The 18,435-nt window shown below is 44.6% G+C and overlaps 2 protein-coding genes across 3 annotated transcripts in view; both read left to right on the forward strand.

Moving 5' to 3' along the window:
• LOC126397773 (piezo-type mechanosensitive ion channel component 2-like) overlaps positions 1–12,444 on the forward strand; it is an 88,676-nt gene extending 76,232 nt beyond the window's left edge. The window contains exons 30-39 of the mRNA XM_050056727.1: positions 2,181–2,339; positions 3,332–3,479; positions 3,600–3,788; positions 6,086–6,178; positions 6,883–7,049; positions 7,150–7,266; positions 7,355–7,434; positions 9,332–9,545; positions 9,767–9,908; positions 9,988–12,444. Coding sequence (XP_049912684.1) covers positions 2,181–2,339; positions 3,332–3,479; positions 3,600–3,788; positions 6,086–6,178; positions 6,883–7,049; positions 7,150–7,266; positions 7,355–7,434; positions 9,332–9,545; positions 9,767–9,908; positions 9,988–10,089 — 1,411 coding nt within the window. The 3' untranslated portion in view covers positions 10,090–12,444. The remainder of the gene's footprint in view (positions 1–2,180; positions 2,340–3,331; positions 3,480–3,599; positions 3,789–6,085; positions 6,179–6,882; positions 7,050–7,149; positions 7,267–7,354; positions 7,435–9,331; positions 9,546–9,766; positions 9,909–9,987) is intronic.
• A 1,470-nt stretch (positions 12,445–13,914) lies between these two features.
• galnt11 (UDP-N-acetyl-alpha-D-galactosamine:polypeptide N-acetylgalactosaminyltransferase 11 (GalNAc-T11)) overlaps positions 13,915–18,435 on the forward strand; it is a 26,283-nt gene continuing 21,762 nt past the window's right edge. The window contains exons 1-3 of one of the 2 annotated variants that reach the window (XM_050056729.1): positions 13,915–14,060; positions 16,606–16,862; positions 17,154–17,277. In XM_050056729.1, coding sequence (XP_049912686.1) covers positions 16,640–16,862; positions 17,154–17,277 — 347 coding nt within the window. In that variant the 5' untranslated portion in view covers positions 13,915–14,060; positions 16,606–16,639. The remainder of the gene's footprint in view (positions 14,061–16,605; positions 16,863–17,153; positions 17,278–18,435) is intronic. The other variant, XM_050056730.1, reaches the window with a different exon arrangement.

Consider the following 18,435-nt stretch of genomic DNA (forward strand, 5'->3'; position numbering starts at 1 on the left):
TATCTACTGATATCTACTGTATCTATTGATATCCTCTGATATCTTCTGATATATCTTCTGATATCTACTGTATCTACTGATATCTTCTGATATCTACTGATATCTACTGTATCTATTGATATCCTCTGATATCTTCTGATATATCTTCTGATATCTACTGTATCTACTGATATCTTCTGATATCTACTGATATCTACTGTATCTACTGATATCCTCTGATATCTACTGTATCTTCTGATATCTTCTAATATATCTTCTGATATCTACTGATAACTACTGTGTCTACTGTATCTACTGGTATCTACTGATATCTTCTGATATCTACTGATATCTACTGTATCTACTGATATCTTCTGATATCTTCTGATATCTACTGATATCTTCTGATATCTACTGTATCTACTGATATCCTCTGATATCTACTGATATCTCCTGATATCTACTGTATCTACTGATATCCTCTGATATCTACTGATATCTTCTGATATCTACTGTATCGACTGATATCTTCTGATATCTACTGTATCTACTGATATCCTCTGATATCTACTGATATCTTCTGATATCTACTGTATCTACTGATATCCTCTGATATCTACTGATATCCTCTGATATCTACTGTATCTACTGATATCTTCTGATATCTACTGTATCTCCCGGTATCTCCCGGTATCTACTGATATCTTCTGATATCTACTGTATCTACTGATAACCTCTGATATCTACTGTATCTCCTGGTATCTACTGATACATTCTGATATCTACTGTATCTACTGATATCTTCTGATATCTACTGTATCTCCTAGTATCTACTGATATCTACTGATATCTTCTGATATCTACTGTATCTACTGATATCTACTGTATCTACTGATATCTTCTGATATCTACTTTATCTCCCAGTATCTACTGATATCTACTGTATCTACTGATATGTACTGATATCTACTGATATCTTCTGATATCTACTGTATCATCTACTGATATGTACTGATATCTACTGATATCTTCTGATATCTACTGTATCTACTGATATCTACTGTTACCTACGGTATCTACTGATATCTTCTGATATCTACTGTATCTACTGTATCTACTGATATCTACTGATATCTTCTGATATCTACTGTATCTACTGTATCTAGTGATATCTACTGATATCTTCTGATATCTACTGTATCTACTGATATCTACTGTATCTACTGATATCCTCTGATATCTACTGTATCTACTGATATCTACTGTATCTACTGATATCTTCTGATATCTACTGTATCTCCCGGTATCTATTGATATCTTCTGATATCTACTGTATCTACTGATATCTTCTGATATCTACTGTATATCCCGGTATCTACTGATATCTACTGATATCTTCTGATATCTACTGTATATCCCGGTATCTACTGACATCTACTGATATCTGCTGATATCTTCTGATATCTACTGTATCTACTGATATCCTCTGATATCTACTGTATCTCCCGGTATCTACTGATATCCACTGATATCCACTGATATCCTCTGATATCTACTGTATCTCCCGGTATCTACTGATATCTACTGATATCTTCTGATATCTACTGTATCTACTGATATCTACTGTATCTCCCGGTATCTACTGATATCTACTGATATCCTCCGATATCTACTGTATCTCCTGGTATCTACTGATATCCTCTGATATCTACTGTATCTCCCGATATCTACTGTATCTCCTGGTATCTACTGATATCCTCTGATATCTACTGTATCTCCTGGTATCTACTGATATCTACTGATATCTACTGTATCTACTGATAACCTCTGATATCTACTGTATCTCCCCGTATCTATTGATATCTACTGATATCTGCTGATATCTTCTGATATCTACTATATCTACTGATATTCTCTGATATCTACTGTATCTCCCCGTATCTATTGATATCTACTGATATCTTCTGATATCTACTGATATCTACTGTATCTACTGATATGTTCTGATATCTACTGATATTTTCTGATTTCTTCTGTTATCTACTGATATCTATTGTTATCTACTGATATCTACTGTATCTACCTTTAGGTGTCACTGCTCTGTGTGTGTGTCCATACAAGTCCCTGGACTCTGTAAATAACAACTTATTTCTGTCTGTTTTTCTATCTGTCTGTCTGTCTGTCTGTCTGTCTGTCTCCAGGCGGTTCAATCAGAACCTGGTGGCTCAGCTCTGGTATTTTGTGAAGTGTGTTTACTTCGGTCTGTCGGCCTATCAGATTCGTTCTGGTTACCCGACACGAGTCTTGGGAAACTTCCTGACAAAGAGCTACAACTACCTCAACCTCTTCCTGTTCCAGGGGTGAGTCCACATCCAGCTGTTAGCTGGGCAAAGGGAAACGGTTAGCCTAGCCTAGCTTAGCACAGACACTGGGAGCAGAGGGAAACTGTTACCCTAGCCTAGCTTAGCACAGACACTGTGAGCAGAGGGAAACTGTTACCCTAGCCTAGCTTAGCACAGACACTGGGAGCAGAGGGAAACTGTTAGCCTAGCCTAGCATAGCACAGACACTGGGAGCAGAGGGAAACTCTTACCCTAGCCTAGCATAGCACAGACACTGTGAGCAGAGGTAAACTGTTAGCCTAGCCTAGCTTAGCACAGGCACTGGGAGCAAAGGGAAACGGTTAGCCTGGTTAAGCACAAACACTGGGAGCAGAGGGAAACTGTTAGCCTAGCCTAGCTTAGCACAAACACTGGGAGCAGAAGGAAACTGTTAGCCTAGCCTAGCTTAGCACAAATACTGGGAGCAGAGGGAAAATGTTAGCCTAGTCTAGCTTAGCACAAATACTGGGAGCAGAGGGAAACTGTTAGCCTAGCCTAGCTTAGCACAGACACTGGGAGCAGAGGGAAATGTTAGACTGCAGCCTGTCACATGTCACCAGACTTTAAACATTTTAACAACACAGTGTTCCCCCACACCTTACACTTCCTTACCCTGTCTGTCTGTCCATGTCTTTACCTGTCTGTCCACCTGTCTGTGTCTTTACCTGTCCTTCCACCTGTCCATGTCTTTACCTGTCTGTCCACCTGTCCATGTCTTTACCTGTCCTTCCACCTGTCTTTGTGTTTACTTGTCTGTCCATCTGTCCATGTCTTTACCTGTCTGTCCACCTGTCCATGTCTTTACCTGTCTGTCCCCCGGTCCATGTCTTTACCTGTCTGTCCACTGGTCCATGTCTTTACCTGTCTGTCCACCGGTCCATGTCTTTACCTGTCTGTCCACTGGTCCATGTCTTCACCTGTCTGTCCATCTGTCCATGTCTTCACCCTCCTGTCCACCTGTCTGCCTGTAGTTTCCGACTCGTCCCCTTCCTGACGGAGCTGAGAGCAGTGATGGACTGGGTGTGGACAGATACCACTCTGTCTCTGTCCTCCTGGATCTGTGTGGAGGACGTCTATGCCCACTGCTTTGTCTTAAAGTGCTGGAGAGAGTCTGAGAAGGTTTGTATCTGTCGGCAGAGGAAGCCCCCGCCTCGCCGCCACAACACCTGTGTGTGTATATTCATGCACTTTGTGTACTGTGTGTGCACTGTGTGTGTACTGTGTGTGTACTGTGTGCAGAGGTACCCGCAGCCTCGCGGTCAGAAGAAGAAGCGTGTGGTGAAGTACGGGATGGGCGGTCTCATTGTTCTGCTGCTGATCTGTATTGTCTGGTTTCCGCTGCTCTTCATGTCACTCATTAAATCTGTTGCCGGAGTCGTCAACCGACCACTCGACGTCTCTCTGACCATCACGCTGGGAGGCTTCCAGGTAAACTCACCTGACACATCTGACTGTACCTGACACACCTGACACACCTGACTCAACTGACTGTACCTGACACACCTGACACACCTGACACACCTGACTCAACTGACTGTACCTGACACACCTGACACACCTGACTCACCTGACTGTACCTGGCTCACCTGACTGTACCTGCCACACCTGACTGTACCTGACACACCTGACTCACCTGACACACCTGACTGTACCTGACACACTTTTCTCTACCTGACACATCTGACTCACCTGACTCACCTGACTGTACCTGACTGTACCTGACACACCTGACACACCTGTCTGTACCTGACTCACCTGACTGTACCTGACACATCTGACTCACCTGACTGTACCTGACACACCTGACACACCTGACTCAACTGACTGTACCTTACACACCTGACACACCTGACTCACCTGACTGTACCTGGCTCACCTGACACATCTGACACACCTGACTGTACCTGACTCACCTGACTGTACCTGACACATCTGACACACCTGACTGTACCTGACTCACCTGACTGTACCTGACACTGACACATCTGACACACCTGACTGTACCTGACTCACCTGACTGTACCTGACACACCTGACTGTACCTGACACACTTTTCTCTACCTGACACATCTGACATACCTGACTGTACCTGGCACACCTGACACACCTTACTGTACCTGACACACCTGACTGTACCTGCCACACCAGACACACCTGACTGTACCTGACACACCTGACTGTACCTGGCACATCTGACACACCTGACTGTACCTGACAAACCTGACTGTACCTGATACACCTGAATGTACCTGGCACACCTGACTGTACTTGACACACCTGACTGTACCTGACTTACCTTGCTGTACCTGACTGTACCTGACACACCGACTGTACCTGACCTACTTTGCTGTACCTGACACACAATGACACCTTTGATGTTCTCACCTTTAACATGGTCTCTTGGAATAGGATGCTCCTGGTTAGAGATAAGAAAAACCTGACCCAGGTGGTAAACCACGCCAAACAAATGCAACGTTTACAAGTTTACAATGTTTACAATGACCCAACACACCCCCTACTACCATCTTTCAGGCTGCTGCCGTCTGGCAGGAGACTTGTGGTCCCTCTGGTGAAGCAGAACGGCTACAAAAATTCATTTGTGCCCTCCAAAATAATCAACAACAGTAGGCTGTGATCACTGTTGTTTTAAATGCTGCTTTTATGCTATCTATGATGTATTTGATGTTCTTATGTTCATTATTTATTGTGTTTTATGTTTCCTGCTGTATTTTATATGCCAGATGCCAAAGACAAATCTCCATTTTATGTAAACGTAATGGACAATGAAGTTTTCTTATCTTACCTTAATGTCTCAGGGAACAGTTCCAGTGGCTTTAGTACGACAGCTAACCTGCTGCAGTGGACAGTAGTATCAGTATCAGTATCAGTAGTATCGGTATCAGTATCAGTAGCATCAGTAGTATCAGTGTCAGTATCGTTATCGGTAGTATCAGTATCAGTATCAGTAGTATCAATATCAGTATTAGTATCAGTAGTATCAGTATCAGTATCAGTAGTATCGGTGTCAGTATTAGTATCAGTAGTATCGGTATCAGTATCAGTAGTATCAATATCAGTATTAGTATCAGTAGTATCAGTATCAGTAGTATCAATATCAGTAGTATCACTATCAGTATCAGTAGTATCAATATCAGTATTAGTATCAGTAGTATCAGTAGCATCAGTAGTATCAGTGTCAGTATCATTATCGGTAGTATCACTATCAGTATCAGTAGTATCAATATCAGTATTAGTATCAGTAGTATCAGTATTAGTAGTATCAATATCAGTATTAGTATCAGTAGTATCAATATCAATATTAGTATCAGTAATATCAGTATCAGTAGTATCATTATCAGTATTAGTAGTATCAGTATCAGTAGTATCGGTGTCAGTATTAGTATCAGTATTATCAGGAGTATCAATATCAGTATTAGTATCAGTAGTATCAGTATCAGTAGTATCAATATCAGTATTAGTAGTATCAGTACCAGTATTAGTATCAGTAGTATCAGTATCAGTAGTATCAGTGTCAGTATCAGTATCAGTATCAGTAGTATCAATATCAGTATCAGTAGTATCAGTGTCAGTGTCAGTATCAGTATCAGTAGTATCAATATCAGTATCAGTAGTATCAGTGTCAGTGTCAGTATCAGTATCAGTATCAGTATCGGTAGTATCGGTGTCAGTATCAGTAGCACGATCTCTGACCTATTGTCTTCCAGCCAATCTTCACGATGAGCGCGCAGCAGAATCAGCTCAAAGATGTGACTGAGGAAGACTTTAGCTCCTTCATCAGCTCCTACAGCTACACACCTGTGAGTACTACCTGGTATTGTTATCGGTATCAGTAGTCAGTTACACACCTGTGAGTACTACTTGATATTGGTATTGGTATCAGTAGTCAGCTACACACCTGTGAGTACTACTTGGTATTGGTATCAGTATCAGTAGTCAGCTACACACCTGTGAGTACTACTTGGTATCGGTATCGGTATCGGTATCAGTAGTCAGCTACACACCTGTGAGTACTACTTGGTATCGGTATCGGTAGTCAGCTACACATCTGTGAGTACTACTTGGTATCGGTATCGGTAGTCAGCTACACACCTGTGAGTACTACTTGGTATCGGTATCGGTAGTCAGCTACACATCTGTGAGTACTACTTGGTATCGGTATCGGTATCGGTATCAGTAGTCAGCTACACACCTGTGAGTACTACTTGGTATCAGTATCAGTAGTCAGCTACACACCTGTGAGTACTACTTGGTATCGGTATCTGTATCAGTAGTCAGCTACACACCTGTGAGTACTACTTGGTATCGGTATCAGTAGTCAGCTACACACCTGTGAGTACTACTTGGTATCGGTATCTGTATCAGTAGTCAGCTACACACCTGTGAGTACTACTTGGTATTGGTATCGGTATCAGTAGTCAGCTACACACCTGTGAGTGCCCTGTGGTGCTGCTGCCACACTCTGTAGTCCTCCCTCATTAACTATGCGGCCTGTGTTTCCCAGAGTGCACTGCAGTTCCTGGAGGCGTATGGTCATGAGGACGTGACGGTGGCAGAGCTGCAGGGCAGCAGTAACTCTCTGTGGACCATCAGTCCTCCCAGCAGGCAGTACCTGAGCCAGGTGCTTAACCTGGACCACTTCCCCCTGACTGTGTCCTGGACTGTTCAGAGGTCAGCTTCACTCTGCTGATCAATAATCAATCATCAGTCAATGATCTGATCAAACTGCAGGAAGTTGTGTTTGTTTGTTTATTTGTTTGTTTGCAAACAGGAACTTGAGTCTAGGGGCGAAGGCGGAGCTTGCTTCAGGTAAACATGTGACCTACCTGGACGATGAGACCCGTCTGGAGCTGATCCAGCTGCTGAATGGAACCAGGACACTTCCTGTGTGAGTACGGGGGGCGTGGCTACGAACAGGGGGCGGGGCTACACGTGTGTTGTTTGTTACAGTGTGTTTTGTGTGTGCTTGTTTCCAGGGTGATACAGGAAGTGTTTCCATGTTTCATTCGAGCGCCGAGCGACTCCAACGCCAAACCCATCGAACAGCTCTACACAGGTCCCTTTCTGTCCCACTGTCTGTCCCACTGTCTGTCCAACTGTCTGTCCCACTGTCTCCCTTTCTGTCCCACTGTCTGTTCAACTGTCTCCCTGTCTGTCCCACTGTCTGTCCAACTGTCTGTCCCACTGTCTCCCTGTCTGTCCCACTGTCTGTCCAACTGTCTGTCCCACTGTCTGTCCCACTGTCTGTCCCACTGTCTCAATGTCTGTCCAACTGTCTGTCCCACTGTCTCCCTGTCTGTCCAACTGTCTGTTCTTCTGTCTCACTGACTATCCCTCTGTCTTAATGTCTGTCCAGCTATCTGTCCCTCTGTCTCCCTGTCTGTCCCATTGTCTCAATGTCTATTCAACTGTCTGTCCAACTGTGTGTCCCACTGTCTCAATGTCTGTCCAACTGTCCGTCCCACATTCCCTCTGTCTCACTGACTGTCCCTCTGTCTCACTGTCTGTGTCACTGTCTCACTGTCTGTTCAACTGTCTCCCTGTCTGTCCCACTGTCTGTCCAACTGTCTGTACCACTGTCTGTCCAACTGTCTGTTCAACTGTCTCCCTGTCTGTCCAACTGTCTGTCCCACTGTCTGTCCCACTGTCTCCCTTTCTTTCTCACTGTCTGTCCCATTGTCTGTCCAACTGTTTGTCCCACTGTCTGTCCCATTGTCTGTCCAACTGTCTGTCCCACTGTCTGTTCAACTGTCTGTCCAACTGTCTGTCCAACTGTCTGTCCCACTGTCTGTCCAACTGTCTGTCCCACTGTCTGTCCCATTGTCTGTCCAACTGTCTGTCCCATTGTCTGTCCAACTGTCTGTCCCACTGTCTGTTCAACTGACTGTTCAACTGTCTCCCTGTCTGTCCCACTGTCTGTCCCACTGTCTGTCCAACTGTCTCCCTGTCTGTCCCACTGTCTGTCCAACTGTCTGTTCAACTGTCTCCCCGTCTGTCCAACTGTCTGTCACATTGTCTGTCCCACTGTCTGTCCCACTGTCTGTCCCGCTGTCTCCCTGTCTGTCCAACTGTCTGTCCCACTGTCTCCCTGTCTGTCCAACTATCTGTTCCTCTGTCTCACTGACTATCCCTCTGTCTCAATGTCTGTCCAGCTATCTGTCCCTCTGTCTCCCTGTCTGTCCCATTGTCTCAATGTCTGTTCAACTGTCTGTCCAACTGTGTGTCCCACTGTCCATCCCACATTCCCTCTGTCTCACTGACTGACTGTCTGTCTCACTGCCTGTGTCACTGTCTCACTGTCTGTCTCTCGTCCTGTGTCTTGTCCTTCGTTGTCTTGTCTTGTGGACACAACAGGAAGTCCACTGACCCTCAGAGCCACCAGCTCTCATCCCATTGGCTCAGGCAGTAACGTCACACATGGCGTCTTTTCTTTGGTGAAATCTGGACTTTGATTTGGGGACAGTGACATGTGTGGACATCTCGTCCATCCTGTCGTAGAACGTCCTGTCAGATTATAATTCCTGTTTGTTTTTAATGTTGTTAGCATAACGTTAGCTCTCAGGCTAACAGCTGAGTCAAGTACTATGAGCTGAGTGGACACAGATATGTCCTGATCCGTCAACGTCTCCATCCCAACATGACCTGATGGGATGGTAATGGTTGCTCCAGGCATTAGTCAGACCCTCAGGTGTTAACAATGCAACTGACTTATGGTTGGTAAAAAACTTCAGACAGCAACTTTAGACAACAATGCAACTTCAGGCAGCACCTTCAGACATTTTGAGCCAACAACTTCAGAGAGCAACGCAACTTCAGACAACAACTTTAAACAACCACGCAACTTTAGACAACAATGCAACTTTTAACAAAAACTTCAGACAACTTTAAACAACAACGCAACTTTAGACAAGAACTTTAGAGAATTCTCCTACTCTCCTCTCTGCTCCAATCAGATGGTCACTACAAAGACATCCTGCTGGCCCTGGAGCGGTCAACCAATGAGAGCAGAGAGATCCAGGACTGGTGGATCGTCGACCAACCGGCTGCCAGTCTGGTACCTATTGGGGGCGGAGCTTCTCTGACTGACATAAGGGAGGCGGGGCTTCAGCTGTTTGTGTTCAGTGATAAAGTCAGTCCTCCGAGTCTTGGCTTCCTGGCTGGATACGGGTACATAGTACTCTGATTACTGCAATAACTGTAGTACTTAAGGTACTGTAGTAACTGTGGTACTTTAGGTACCGTAGTAACTGTAATTACTGTGGTACTTAAGGTACCGTAGTAACTGTAGTTACTGTGATACCTTAGGTACCGTAGTAACTGTGGTACTTTAGGTACCATAGTAACTGTGGTACTGTCGTAACTGTATTTGTCCCCGCCCCCTCCCGCAGCATCATGGGATTGTACGCATCAGTGGTTCTGGTCATCGGGAAGTTTGTGCGTGAGTTCTTCAGTGGGATCAGTCACTCCATCATGTTCGAGGAGCTGCCATGTGTCGACCGAATCCTCAAACTGTGCACCGACATCTTCCTGGTACGTGTCACATGTGGTTGTGGTTTGTTCACCTGTTTGGTCACTGCACTGTGATCTCATTGGCTGTTTCCTGTCTCAGGTGAGAGAGACAGGTGAGCTGGAGCTGGAGGAGGAGCTTTACGCCAAACTCATCTTCCTGTATCGATCTCCGGAGACTCTGATCAAATGGACGCGCCGCTGACCCCACCCATCGTCTTTATGACCCGTGATGATGTCAGAGTCTGTGATATCATCACTGAGCATCGTGTTCTCCAGATGTTCAACAGAGAACCTCCAGAGAACATTCTCCAGATGTTAAAATGTCAGTGACAACAGGAGTGTTTACTGAACCTTATGTTAAGAAACAGGAAACGTTACCTGTTTGCAGGTGCAGCGGGGAGGCGGAGCTAACCTTCTGATGACCGGAGGACAGAGTATTATATGATTATTGATCATTGATGATCAGTGACTGCAGGGAAACGTCTCATGCTGGAAAACCTGGAATTCTTCATGGCACCTTCGATGGAAAACAAACGACAGGCAGTCCTGATGGTTGTTGGGATTTTTAAACTTAAGTGAAGCCCCGCCCACTATCAAAATTCAGACCATGTGATTGGACGGTGTTGGTGAGACATTCAGTGACAGGCGTTTGAACACGGGGACGCAGTCATCACTGATTTTTATTTATTTTACTTTAATGTTTACAGGAAGAGTCTAAGTATTTCTGTTACGTAATGATAGCTGTAATTAGCACCATGCTAGTTCTACATCAGCCATAATTATCCCTTTGTAGCTTTACCTTAGCTCTATGTTAGCACAACATTAGCTTTTTGTTAAATGTATTTAATTCTGTTAGTTCAACATTAGCTTTATGTTAGTCATAATAAGCCGTGTCAGCTTTACGTTAGCTTTAATTTGCTCTACGTTGTCTTTATGTTAGCTTTAATGAGCTCTAAGTTAGCTTTATGTTAACTTTAATTGGCTATATTTTAGATTTATGTTAGCTTTAATGAGCTCTAAGTTAGCTTTATGTTAGCTTTAATTGGCTATATTTTAGATTTATGTTAGCTTTAATGAGCTCTAAGTTAGCTTTATGTTAGCTTTAATTAGCTATATGTTAGCTTTATCTTAGCTTTAATTAGCTATATGTTAGCTTTATCTTAGCTTTAATTAGCTAAATGTTATGTTATTTTTCTTGTGGTTGATAGAGGTGGGTGGATCTTTACCTAAAATACTGGAACATATTGATACACACTGATGCTAGAATACTATGTTCCAAATGCCAAGTGTTGAGTATCAATAACAGCTTCAAACAGATACCATTGTTTTCATTAGCACTAGGTCTGTGTAAGGTCTACTTAGCACTACATTAGCTTTATGTGACTTCCATGGTAGCAGTACTGTATAAAAAGTATTGTATATTAGCTCTATACTGGCTCTGTGTCAGCTTTCACTAGGCCTACATTAGCTCCATGCTACATAAGCTAAAGATCAGCTCTTCATTGCCTTTAGTAAGATCTATTAGCCCTATATTAGCTTTATGTCAGTTGTGTGTTAGCTCTATATTGGCTCTGTGTCAGCTTCAATTAGTACTAAATTAGCTACGTCAGCTAAACATCAGCTCTTCGTTAGCTTCATGGAAGGTCAGTTGTGTGTTAGCCCTACATCACCTGTAGATCAGCACTACGTCAGCTCTATGCTGCTTCTGTATCAACTTTTACCTAGCACTAGAATAGCTCCATGCTAGGTCAATATCAGCTTTACGCTAGCATTTTAAGGCCTGCTTAGCCCTCTGTTAGCTTTTTATTAGCTCTAGGTATGTGAGCTGTATTTTAGTGATGCCGCCCTCAAGCTAACAGTAGAGAGAGTGAGCTGTCAATCAAGGCCAGTGAGGGCACGACAACCAATCAGTGAAGAGAAGTGACAGCAGCTGTTCATCCAGTCACAGCGTGACTCTGGGCTCATTGAATCCACGGCCCCCCCTCCTGACAGGAAGCAGGAAGTCAGTGGAAGTAACTGTCAGATGGTGATGTAATCAGTGTTGTGTGACTGATAATAACCTTGGTGTTTCCTGTGAACGTTTGAAACGTGAAAATAAAAAAGTGACAGTCAGTCGTCTGTGGGACGTTTTTATTTCACATGACGTACTGTATAATTTTTTACTCAGATATTACACAGGGAAACGCACATATTTCGCGGACTTTGAACGGTGTAAAATGCCGTGGAAGGCTGAACACGCAGAGGACTTCTGGCTCATTTCTCACTAGCCGGCGTCTCTTGCCATACTGCCAGGAGCAGCATAATGTAGGGGCCGTCTAACTGGGCTCAGCTGATTGGAGCCATCCCACTGGCCGATAGCACCGATGGGTGTGTCTGGAGGTGAGCAAGCCATCAGCTAATAACCACCGTCTTATTAACAAATATATTAAAAAATATACAGGATCACCACAGTACACACAATACTATATTATCATCTTTTTTTAATGTGACTTGACACACTGAGCCGCGGCGTCCGTCACTTCTCTGACATACTGTACTGAGACTTATTTCAGCTTCAAAGAAAACGTGCCCCCCAACCTGCCGTGGATTTGAAAGTTATATTTTCTTCAAAAAATCTGGACCAGATTTTTTTTTTTTTTTTTCTGACAAAAGTTTAGGTCAGACCCGTGGTGGGCTTGGAACGTGAGTCTTTTTTAAAGACCACATATCTTCCAAACCTGCGGCAGTGGATTTGGAAGATATGTCATAGTCACCCTAAAAAACAAAATATATATATATGAAATATAAAATTGAAATTACAAAACCATTCATCATCTCTAAACATGCAGAACACCCAGGACATCCTACGGTGACAGTATTTTAAAACATGCAACATGCAAGCTCACAATACAAGACATAAACAAATACAATGAGCCCAGACATACACAGCACGCACCGTATATAAGATAAAGCAGTCTGAGCCAGCAAACACACAATAAAAGACATGCATGCAGGTACACGAGGGCAGACTGACAATAGCAAGATGGCGACAGGTGACAGCAGACAGCAAGGGAAGTTCAGCACAGACAAACTGAGAACAAAAAGTTGTAACTGAGTTTTAGTGCTGACAGATCTGAGTAGTAATTAACCATTTCTTTAAATTAACTTTAAATGAACTGTTTGTGTCCAGTTCCCTAATAGTTGCTGGGATTGAGTTCCATTCTAGTGCAGCTTTAACAGAGAACGCAGACTGACTGAAAGCAGTCCTTTCCTGAGTGGCATAATGCGGTCTCCTCTTGCTGCACCCCTTGTGAGTCAGTGTGCAGTTGTTCTTATGTTGACAAACTCCCTGAGCAGAGGAGAAGTCAAGCCATATATAATCTTATACAACACACAAACATCTGCATATTTAACCATGTCATCCCAACTCAAGTTATATTTATTCAATATTAAGCAATGATGAAAATGTGCTGATCTCTTGTCAAGGATTTTAAGTGTGTGTTTATACAGAGACTGTAATGGTTTCAGAGTAGTGGTGCTAGCCTGCGACCAGGTTGTTAAACGGTAAGTTGTGAGAAATGACCATAGAGTGCCTGTGCAACTTAGCTGCATCTGCTGACATAAATTGTTGAGTAAACCTGAAGTTTGAAATATTGAATTTGGCCTGGTCACAGACTTTTTTCACCTGAGCCTTGAAAAAGAGTCAGTGAGAACTCTGAGGTACTTGTGTTTACATACAACCTGTAGCCTTTCTCTGGCTTGACTCTAGAACTGTTTGTCTTGGTGAAAAACATGCATAGCTACTGATTTCTACACATTTCGTTGTAAACAGCATTGCTTTAACCAAACTGTTACATGAACCATGGAGTTAGTGAGTTCATTAGCAACTTGTGTCATCCTTACAGGGTGCACCGCGTGCTCGAGCCCAAAAAACAAAACAAACCAAATGTGGGTTTCAAATAGTTTCATCGTTTTATTTTGAAAGTTGTGACCTGAACACTTCATTTTAACAGGAGTGTGGTTTATTTAGTTGTGAAAGTCTTGAGCGGAAGTCACGTGGTTTCTTGCTGTGACGTAGACAGACGGAGGGTTTGTGTTGATGTGCAGCTTCAGTGAGAAGCTCACTGGAGATCCTGCTGATTCAAAGCTCGGCGGCTAACTGACCGTGGAGCGGAGGCTACAAGCTGATGAGCCGTGAGTAGAGTTTGGTCCTGAAGCGGAACTGTGGACTTTCATCTAACAAGTGTTTCTGAGGGAACTATTTAAACCCGGAAACTTCAACTTATCGGCACATTCCACCTCTGAGGCTAGCTAACCTCCGCTATACTACCCAGTTCCATTATCGGACGCGGTTTAAGCTAGCGTAGCCAGATGAGCTTTCTCGTAACTGTCCTTAAATGTGTTCAGTGCTGTGAAGTTCAGAAGTGAAACAGTGTCTGTGTCACTTCCGGTCAGCGACACTGGCGAGTTGTTTTCATTTGTTGTTATGTCAAATCAACCGGAACCCTCGGTCCCGTTATTTTTCTCCTCTGCGCGTTTCTTCGTGTTCGATGATTGAATTTTTCTCTTCAGCTGTAAAGATGATTTTGCTACTAACGTGACACCTGACGGTCAGAGTGTGTCACACCTGACGGTCAGAGTGTGTCACACCTGACGGTCAGAGTGTGTCACACCTGCAGCTCTTAAACTGAGTTTCATCTCAGTTCTACACGATCTAGCTCCTCGGGTTCACTCTGGACGGTCTTCACCGATCTCCGTTTAAAATCCGCGCAGTTTGAGGAGAAATGGCAAGAAGACATTGATCCGCTGATCGATACAAATGATCAGTGACGTTTCTGAACTCCACAACTTCCTGTCTGTAATACGGCATATATTCCTGTTCAATGATAACATACTGTCACGTGTCATGAAGGGTTCATACTGCAGGTGCTGCTGCTCACAGGTGAGCCTCAAGCTGGCCTCACATTCAGCAGGTGAGGGCAGAGTTGAGGGGGGAGTTAAGGGCAGAGTTAAGGTAAAGGTGACTTGGATCTCTGAGTGAATGATCTTACTGCTGTGAGAGCATAGACGCGTGGTGACACCTCGATGCTGTCTAAAACAAGACGTGTCACCGGGTCACCGTGTGTTTGACATGTGGACCACATGAGACCAGGTCATGGACCACCACCGTCAGACAGGACAGACCTGGACAAGTAAAGGTTTCAATGACCTCAGAGTGTGTTTCATTCAGACAGCGTCAGGGCGTCACTTTAAAGGCACTGTATGTAAGAATGTGGCCAAAATGGGTACTGCACTCAAATTCAAAATACTGCCGCGAGTCGTGTCAAAATACTGCCGCGAGTCGTGTCCGCCCCCCCTCCCCTACAGACTCGAGGTGCTGAGACTCTACTAACTGTGTGACTGGTAGACGGCGGTGGGTGGCTCAACAGGCCAAAACACAAATTCAAAACATAAACATGATTGTGGCTCAACAGGCCAAAACACAAATTCAAAACATAAACATGATTTGCAGACTGCAAAATTTTTTTAGATGCAAATATTCTGGCTGTACTATTGTTGTCGGTGAGATCAGTATGTTATATGAAGATTATTTCTTAGTGTCTGTGACATATTAGTATTATTTTTACGACTATTTGCTTTAGATTTCTTACATATAGCTCCTTTAATGTCCAACATGCCTCCACATTACTCAGTCCGTTTCCATGGAAACAGTGAAGTGGAGCTACAGTCCCAGCTGGACGAGGACATCTAACTGGCCTACTGTCCTTGTCCCAGTATACCAGCACGGGAGGGGAATCCATTTATTGAGCCAAGTATGTGCGACTCCTCTACGATAGGTGGAGATATGCCCCCTTTCAGCTTGTTAGTATTGGACCTTTTTCCTGTTGACCTATTACGTCACAGACCAAACAATGGACAAACAAGTTAGCTACGGTTAGCTAGCAGCTAACTGCTACCATGGTGGACAACTTTACAGCTCTGTACATGTGGTCCGTCCAAAAAGTGTCTCCCTCCTTGTCCTCGCAAACGAAGAGGCCATTAACCGTCAGATGACGGGGACGGTGAAGGACGGGCCGACTTATGAGAGAATGACCAAAGGACTGACCAGCCGCGGCTTCCCTCCCACGTCACTGTTTACGTCACACGCTGAGCTACACATTTTGTTACTTGCTCACGCCCCCCATTGCCCCGAAAAAGATGTGTGTGTGTGTGTGTGTGTGTGTGTGTATGAGGTGTGTATGAGGTGTGTATGAGGTGTGTGTGAGGTGTGTGTGTGTGTGTGTCCAGGATACGCTGACTCTGCAGAGACAGGGTGAATGATTAACAGGACACCTGACTCCTCAGCTCGTCTCCGTGGTAACTCACCTGCTCAGGTGTGTGTCAGCTGACAGCCAGGTGATGACTGATTCAGTAACTGTAGGTCAGACGGAGCTACGACTCCCTGTGTGTTTTATCAAACAGGGTGAAACAGCTGTTTCCTGTTCTGTTCAACCTCCATCGTCATCACGCAGCCTCTCATCGTCCGCACTGACGTTGTCACGCCTCGTTTTTATTTTGGTGTTAGAGTTTGAAAGGAACTGCGGTAGAGTCACACTTCCTGCTGCGTGACGCCATCGAAGCATTAAACTGTCAGATCAAAGAATCACATGATCAACACATGACATCATCGTGTCTCTCTCTCTCTCTCTCTCTCTCTCTCTCTCTCTCTCTCTCTCTCTCTCTCTCTCTCTCTCTGCAGCAGTGTGATGTAAGGCGATGCTCGCTTGGCCACCATGGCCAGTGTCACGCTGAGGTACTTCTGTTACGGCTGCCTCGTCACCTCGGCGACCTGGTCCGTCCTCCTCTTCCTCTACTTCTCTCTGGGGGCGGAGCCTGGCCATGGCAGGACCCCCCTGCAGCACCGCAGCCAGCCCATTACCAAGGGCCTGGCTGTCAGGAGGGTGGGGCGTCGGCCTCCGCCGGCCAATAAGGGGGTGGAGCTGTCGCCAGAGATGGGTGAGTGGTGGTGTGTTCAGGGGCGGCTGGGAAAATTGACCTTTTTGTCCATAACTGAAGAATTCGTCCACTGACTGTGACAAAACTGACACCTGACTGGTGGGCGGAGCCAAATAATAACGGGGGGGGGGTTAGACTGAATGAGTGAATGTGACGCTCAGACAGGAAATTCAGTTCAAGTATAGCTCCAGCAGCCCGACAGAGACCAGGACGCCACCTTAATCAATTAAAGGTCACAGTGGTCGCTGTAACAGTCACACGGTCAGCTGACGTCACTGCGTCTGTCCGCAGGGATGATATTTAACGAAGCAGACCAGGAAGTGAGGGACACTGGGTACCATCGACACGCCTTCAACGTCCTCATCTCCACCAGACTGGGTAACCACCGAGAGCTGCCCGACACCAGAGACTCCCAGTAAGAGGCACCACACACACACACACACACACACACACACACCTATCAGTGACCTACCTGACACTGAGTTTATCATGACATCACCACCAGTCTGGAGCCAATCAGGGTCCAGCAGTGAAGACTGTTTTCTACAACATGTCCTCGTGTCTCTTTTTTTGACGTCGTGCACACTGTGAGTAGGACCCTAAAAACAGAGACACGCCCCTCTTGTAATCAGCGCCCTGTAGACCAACTTTTATTGGATGTCACAGTTAGATCACAGCAGTGCCTCCTGGTGGCAGAAAAACAGCGGACATCAGAGAGACAAAGGGGACAAACCCGGAATAAAAATGTCTTGAGGCAACTGTTGATGATGTAATTTTCTTGGCTGTGTGGATCATTGACTGTTTATAAAGATGGACACAGTATCAGGGTTTTCCCTGCATAGAAAATACTTTGGTGGCTGCCAAAGCCGTTTTAGCCCTCCGCCAATGGAAAATCCCCTCCGCCAAAGAGGGGTGTGGGAGCGGGTAAGGGAGGGGAAAATAAAAAATAAAAAATTAAAATCTCAGTGCAACCACTCATAGTTCAGTCATCATGGTTCGGACTAGGGATGTAACGATTAAAAATTCCTGACGGTTAGTATTACCGTTTCAAATTTTAATTATCATTAAAACCGTGTTTGATTACCGCACTTTGAAAAACTCACGGTGAAACTGCTCATTGCCTGGAAAAGCAGCAGCAGTAGTTCCTTAGACACAGGCTTGCGTGCACAGTTTGCAATGTTTGGCTTCTGAAAACATGGCGGAAGGCACCGAAGCCACCTGCACAGACAGTGCTCCGGAGATTTTTCGTGTCGTGACTTGGCCAACAGACATGACACACTACACGCTGGTACTCACCAATTATTCCCTGTCGTCTTTCACGACGCGTGTGATGTCATCGGGTTATTCTTGTCCTATTTTTATTACTAAAAAGTAAATATATAAACACACAGAGGGAATAATAAATAACGGACCGTCTATAATGTAGTTTGTTTCAAATGAAGCTGGGAGCCTCTGCAGTTGTGGTGAGTAAAAGCCCCGCCGCTATTTGTTAATGTTATTACTTTATGTCCGACCGTGAGGATGTACCATTGTTTGCTAGCTTGATGCTAATGACAGTAACGTTAACTCAGCA

Source organism: Epinephelus moara, chromosome 11 (genome assembly GCF_006386435.1).
Source record: "Epinephelus moara isolate mb chromosome 11, YSFRI_EMoa_1.0, whole genome shotgun sequence".
NCBI classification, from domain to species: Eukaryota; Metazoa; Chordata; class Actinopteri; order Perciformes; family Serranidae; genus Epinephelus; species Epinephelus moara.